Raw genomic sequence first — 6,539 nt, forward strand, 5'->3', positions numbered from 1 at the left:
GATGTAGTATCAAGCCCTGTGGGACACCAGTTGAGAGAGGCAGAGGATAAGAACAGGAGTCCCGTCACACCACTTGATCGGATCTGTCAGACAGGTAGGACTCTACCTATCTTAGTGCTGTTCCTTTGATCCCAAGTTGACTAAGAGAGGAGAGCAGAATTTGATGATTTACAGTGTCAAATGCTGCAGACAGGTTGAGGGGGATGAGGACCGAGGAGAGGGAGGCCACTCTAGCCAACTGGAGAGCATCAGACACTTCCAGGAGCGCTGTCTCCATGGAGTGACTAACTTTGAATCCAGACTGATATCCATCGAGGAGATGGTTCCGGGTGAGTAATTCAAACAGGTGATCCCAGGCCACCCGTTCCAAAGTTTTAGAGAAGAAGAGAGGAAGGAGACCATCCTGTAGTTTTGGACTGAATTAGGATCCAGAGAGGGTTTCTTTAGGTGAAATGAGAGCAGTTTTGAAGGCAGGTGGGAAGCAGCCAGAGGAGAGCGAGAAGTTGATGATCTTAGAGATAAAAGTGGAGAGTTGCGGGCAGGTGGTCTGTAGGAACGACGGTGGGATCGGATCAAGCGAGCAGGTGGTGGCTCTGTGTGATATCAGGAGGTTGGAGATTTCAGATTCTGAGAGCGGTTTGAATTTGGAGAGCGTGACTTCACAGGGAGGTCTAGCGTGAACTGGGCAGGGTGATGCCGTGAACTTGTTTGTGATTGCGTTGACTTCGTCTCTGAAAAACAAAGCAAGGGCATCAGCAGTGAGAGAAAGAGGAGGGAATGGCAGAGAACACAGTAGGGATGAGAAGAGGGCAAAGTTTTTTTTTTTTTTTTTTTTTTTTTTTTAAAAAGTTGCAGACTGTATTTTCTTGTGGAAGAAGGTTGTCTGAGCTGAGGAGACAGCAGAGTTAAAACTAAGAGTTCTTTGTAGACATCCAGGTCCGTGTGAGTCTTGGGTTTTCGCCATCCTTGCTCTGTAGCCCGGACTTTGGTTCTGTTAGTACGTAACGTATTAGTCAGCTATGGGGTGGCACTGAAGCATGCTTATCTAGAAGATAATGGACAGAGAGTCAAGAGAGAAAGATAGGGCAGAGAGGAAAATGTTAGTGGCATCGTCTGTTGATAGATCTGAGAATTGTGCAGCAGAAGGGAGAGTGGACAATGTAGCAGAGACAAAAGAGGGGGACAAGAGAGATTTTAAGTTACATTGTAAGGTGACAAGGGGTGCAGAAAAAGGAGATTGATTACTGGTGAGGCAGGGCTGGAAATAAATGAAGAAGTGATCAGAGACATGCAGCGGAGAAACGGAGGACAAGACAGCCACATTTATGGGAAAAGACAAGGTCAAGGCGAATACCTGCTTTGTGAATAGCAGGGGACTGGGACAGGTCAAAGGACTGTAGGAGCAGCAAAAGGCCGCTTGCATGAGTATCCTCGACATACAGGTTGAACTCACCCTGGAGAATCAACGGCGTGTTATCCCCTGGGAAAGAACTGAACAAGATGTTGAGGTCATCCAGGAAGCAGCTGGGAGGGCCAGGAAGGTGACAAAAAACAACCACAGCCAGAGTGATTGGGGCAGCGAGAGACAGCATGCTATTTGAAGGTGGAGAGGGAGAAAATATTTCCACTGGGGAGAGACAAGCAGGCCTGTGCCTCTACCTCCTCCAAAGGGATGGGGGTGTGGGAGAAAGACCAGATTGTTGTGGTATTGGTCAGATATTTACTGCATAATTTCACAGAATTATTTAACTGCTGCTTTCATTTTTTTTTTTTTTTTTAAATTTTTGAACACTAGCTGTGCTGTTCTGCCTGTTTTCACAAATCTTGACATCTCCAGACTGTATATTTACTGAGGCTGTGTGTGGGGCTCTTGATCCCATCCTCTACTTTTATGAGCATTGAACAATTATCAGCAATCAGTGGGCCATTTCTCAGTTTCTTAATAGTTAGCAAAACTAAGGAAATTAGTATGTTATTTAACCAGGTACTAACAAATTAGTTTTATTCTGTTACTGAATTAACTTTTTGGAGAAAGTGCACTTTTCAGCATAAATGCTGAAGGCAGGGGTGGCACAGCAAATAGCACTGCTATCTCACAGCATGTGGATGATGCAAGAGAATGTGGGTTCAATCCCTGCTCAGTCTGTTCATGTAGAGCAATCCATATTGTAGCCATTATGGCTAATTACCTGTAACCTGAAGGTTGTATTAAGTGGTAAATTGAAGTTAATACACACTACTACAATCTTAAGTCACTACAGACCAAGTCAGTGGAACTATAGTTTATCAAATAAAATGGTATTTTGCATTTGGTTCTCTATTCACATTCTTGGAAACATGGAAGAATTGCATTATATATATATATCCTACCCTGGCTAGGGCTTCATAACCTTGCAAAGGTTTGTGTAAAGCTGCATGTAGGCAGTCTTACTTTTTAGTTAGTGAAATACTGTTTGGCTATGCAACACACCTTGAGATGACTGCAGGGGAAAAATGGTCTTTATTTTAAGTGCAGTAATGCACCAACTTGTAATGTTCTACAAGTTAGTTCAGTTCAAATTACTTCCACTTAAGACTGAATAGTATTCTACATAGGAATAGAGACACTCTTGTACATGTACTTCTAGTTGAAATATTCAACCCATTTGCTCCTCTAACCGAGTTACTGCTTTTGGACTAGTTTGAAATTCATAAGATGTGTCCATAATAGCTTAAGTCTCACAGCACTGAATTGATGAATTCAACTTAGAACTTAACAAGGTTTATTTCAAGTACCACAGGAAAGTCATTTACAGGTCAGTGTGAATGACTGCACAATCTCACATCAGAAACCTTCAAGTGGGCAGCAGTCCAGAAACATCCTGGATTTGTCAAATTACACCTTATTCAAAACTCATGTCATTGAGCATTGCCTAGGAAGGAAACAAAGGGAGATGTTGAATGCATAGCAAGGTGAGCCTTATAGATAGACTGAAGGTTTAAGTCTTACCTCGAAGAAGGCTGTGCCAGTATTTCCTGCTATGACTGCCAGGGAGCCAGCCACTTGCACCAGATCTAGGCCTCAGCTGGAACCCTAGTGTTTGAGCTTGGTAACCAACACCTTGACCAGACCTAGAAGTTCCCTGTGAGGCCATTTGCTGACCAACAGCAAGCTGGCTACCATCTTCCTGGGAAGAAGTTACACAGCCAGTAGGCATGGAGCCATGGTGAGATCCAGTGTTGTGTGCAGAGCTAGAACTGACATAACCAGATCCAGTGGTTTGGTGGGCACCTGAGCTATGTGGAGAAGTATACCTGCCAGCTGAGCCAGAAACACCATGAGCAACCAATCTCTGCTTGTAAGCAAGCAGAGGGATTTCAGAGGACATTTGTGAGCCTAGGTTTTGCAGAGTGGGACTACCACTCAAGCCATGTGTGCTTGAGGAACCATGAGAGCCAGGTCTGTGGTCAGCACTAGCCTGAGTGGAACCATACCTGACCTGAGAACCTAGCCCCACATTAGAACCATAGCTCACATGGGAGGAAGAACTGGGTACAGAACTGATCAGACCAGAACTAAGCTGAGACTGTACTCTCTGCACAGAACTAGAGTCAGCAATATGCCCCAAACTATAATCCAGAGGGCTCAGGATTTGTGTAATGCCTGAGCTTCCTTGTATAGAAGGAAGCATTGCCTCCATGCCATATCTCTGGGGAAAAGCATACCTGGTCTGAGAGCCCATGTTCTGAGTGGACCCATAGCTAGCTTGAGAAGTTGCATGCTGACCAGCACTGTAGCTAGTCCCAGCAACTTGGGCAGCAGACATAGCTGTTGAATCTGGTCCTTGAAAAAGGGTATAGCCAAGATGAGGTATACTTGAGGAAAGCTGGGACACCAAGTTTTGGTGAACAGGGTTGCACTGACCAGTTGGCATTAATATACCCTGAACATTGGAAACATCCTGTGCATAGCCAGGATCACTAAAGTGATTCTGTAGTCCGTGGGTAGTAGCACTCTGGGAACCACAAGAGCTTGAAGCCTGATCACATGTGTAACTGAGCTGAGTGGCACCAGAGCCAAGGTGTGACTGCATACCCTGTGCAGAACCAGAGGGTATCACTGTATCAGAACCTGAAGTTGTTTCCCATGGTGACACATCATGGCCAGTTTGATGCTTAAGAGCAGCAAGCTGAGAAATGAGGTTCTGTGTAGCACTGGAAGTACCAACAATGCCATGCCTTGTCTGGTAGGCAGCACCCAAGGAAGAGCCACACCTATCCTGGGAAGCAGGGTGTGGTGCTGAACCACTGGTGACCCATCTTGAGCCAGAACCCAATTGAGAATATGCACCCTCTGAACAACCAGAGGCTGTCTGACTAGGTCCATAACCTTGAGTCCTCAAGCCATGAGGCAATACAGAACTACCTTGTGCAGAACTAGGTATGGCTTGGGTTCCTGCTTGCTGAGCAAAGCCATAGTTTGTGTACGATCCCAGACCCCTGGCAGAACTAGAGCTACCGGCTAAGCCAGAGATAAGCCGAGAGCCCATCTCTTGATTAGAAGCATAACTGAACTGAGGCATACTAGGGTAAGGCCGGGATGCTATAGTTTGAGCAGAACCAAAAGTAAGCTGGGGCCCAACACCATCTTGAGAAGGCACCATAAGGTAAGAAGCATACCTGCTTGTTTCAAGCAAAGGTCCAGAACCATATTCAGCCTGAATGTCATTAGTCTGACTAGAACCATAGTTCTCCTGAAGTAAACCTGGAGCAGAATGATAGCTAGTTGGAATGCTGTAATATGGCAGAGCACCAGTGCTCTGAGCAGAAGCACTCTGGGAATGGCGACGGTAGATTGGAATGGCTGCAGCAGAAGCAGCACTGGTACTGTGATGTACCGTCTGGGGACCAACATTCTGGGCAGCTCCAAAGCCACCAGTAGCAGTAAAGCCATACTTTAATCTCTCACTAGGAACAGAGTGAGAGCTAAAAGTACTTGAAGCTAAAGCTCTGGCACTAGAGGTGTTTCTACTTGAGTTCAGATATCCTAGCAAGAGGTTGCTGGAGGTTGGTTGGATTACAACAGGGTTGGAGCTGCTGAGGGAGTGTGTGGTCTGGACAAAACTGTATGTGCCTGAAGCAGGTTGGTTTGAGGTAGGCTCATAGCTGCTGCTGCTGCTCTGGGTTGAACTGGAACTGCCACCAATGGCAACAGTAGTAGGGTTGTATTGATGCAGAGTACCAAAGTCATCACCTGGAACACAAGTGGAGGCAGCCATAGAGCTACTGAACTGTTTGAAGTTTGTTAGTTGGATTAACTATTATATTAGGAGCATCAAGTCTTTAGTGAAGATGCTTTACATACCTTTTTGGGTATAAACACAGCATATGCTCATTGAGAACAAGCAAAGTACTCTAGAACAAGAAAAGAAAAGGTTACTTACACTTGAGGTCTTTTTAAAAAGAAAGACAAATAAACCCCCCCCCCAACAAATCAAGCAAAGAAATTAAGAGCCACTACAAGTAAACAAAAAGCAATAATGCTTACTTTAAATAAATCTCAGGAGCCATCTCTCAAGGCCAAACCTGTTCAGGAAAGACCACCTCAGCAAGCTTGCCTATGTACAAGTTCAGACATTTAGTTCTTGACTACACACTAGATACTTTCTAGGAGCATCTTGTTGCCTTTAAGTTCTTCCAAGCTGAACAGGAACAGCTGGAAACAATAGAAACCACTTGGATCGGGATTAGTTACTGGTGAACAGCCCATTTTTGTATCACAATTTAGATTAGTAACATCTTAAAGATGTTTTATATTTTTTCTCCTTCTTTTATAAATGATTCCTTGTCTAGGTGTTTTATTGTGGTATGGACCAGATATTTACTGTGTAATTTCACTGAATTTTTTAATTGCTGCATTCATTTTTTTAATTGTGAACACTGGCTGTGCTGTTCTGTTTTCATGAATCTTGGCATCTCAGGACTGTATGTTTACTGAGTCTGTGTCTGGGACTCTTGATCCCATCCTCTGCTTTTATGAGTGTTGAACAATTGTCAGCAATCAGTGGATCATATCTCAGCTTCATAAAAGAGTCAGAAAAATTGAGAAAATTGGTGTGTTATTTAAGCAGAGGTGAGTAGCAACGAGTTACTTTTACTGCAGTAAATTTTTGGAGAAAATGTATTTTTCAGAGTACATTTTGATGCTGATACCCTTACCACTGTACATTTGTAAAGGAAAAGATTTATTGCATTTCATTTCTTTTGAATTTTTCACATTTAATGTTTTAATCTTCTCTCTGAAACCAATCAAATCAGTAATACAGCAAAATGTGACATGTTCTGATACCACCAGCTTCACTTGGCTGATGGTCAGAGTTATGGAAAAACCAGTTGACTTCTGATTTCATTGACCAATTTCACCAGCAGTGAAACCAATCAGAGTTTAGTGTTGACCAATCAGAGCTAGAGCCAAGTTTCCTCCAAGTGTAAAATTGCCTCAGCATGTTTACTGCATTAATAATGACATTTTCTGTATTGGAGTAATATGAGTTAAACAG

General features: G+C 43.8%; 1 protein-coding gene across 1 annotated transcript; it reads right to left on the bottom strand.

Annotated features, from left to right (window-relative positions):
* Positions 1-2,733: 2,733 nt before the first annotated feature.
* Positions 2,734-5,629, bottom strand: LOC108928962 (hornerin-like). The gene is made up of 4 exons (XM_018743178.2): positions 5,528-5,629; positions 5,345-5,394; positions 2,990-5,233; positions 2,734-2,912 (listed from the first exon to the last, which is right to left on the bottom strand). Exons 1-4 carry the CDS (start codon positions 5,548-5,550, stop codon positions 2,899-2,901), a joined length of 2,331 nt encoding a protein of 776 aa, XP_018598694.2. The 5' UTR covers positions 5,551-5,629; the 3' UTR covers positions 2,734-2,898.
* Between the last annotated feature and the right edge of the window lie 910 nt (positions 5,630-6,539).

Source organism: Scleropages formosus, chromosome 14 (genome assembly GCF_900964775.1).
Source record: "Scleropages formosus chromosome 14, fSclFor1.1, whole genome shotgun sequence".
Classification (NCBI taxonomy): Eukaryota; Metazoa; Chordata; class Actinopteri; order Osteoglossiformes; family Osteoglossidae; genus Scleropages; species Scleropages formosus.

Bases quoted from the DNA above. Each gene is read 5' to 3' on its own strand.
- LOC108928962 (XM_018743178.2), bottom strand. From the start codon at position 5,550: ATGGCTCCTGAGATTTATTTAAA. The intron at 5,395-5,527 runs GTAAGCATTATT...TTCTTGTTCTAG, and splicing joins GCTCCTGAGATTTATTTAAA to AGTACTTTGCTTGTTCTCAA. The intron at 5,234-5,344 runs GTATGTAAAGCA...CTTGTGTTCCAG, and splicing joins CTGTGTTTATACCCAAAAAG to GTGATGACTTTGGTACTCTG.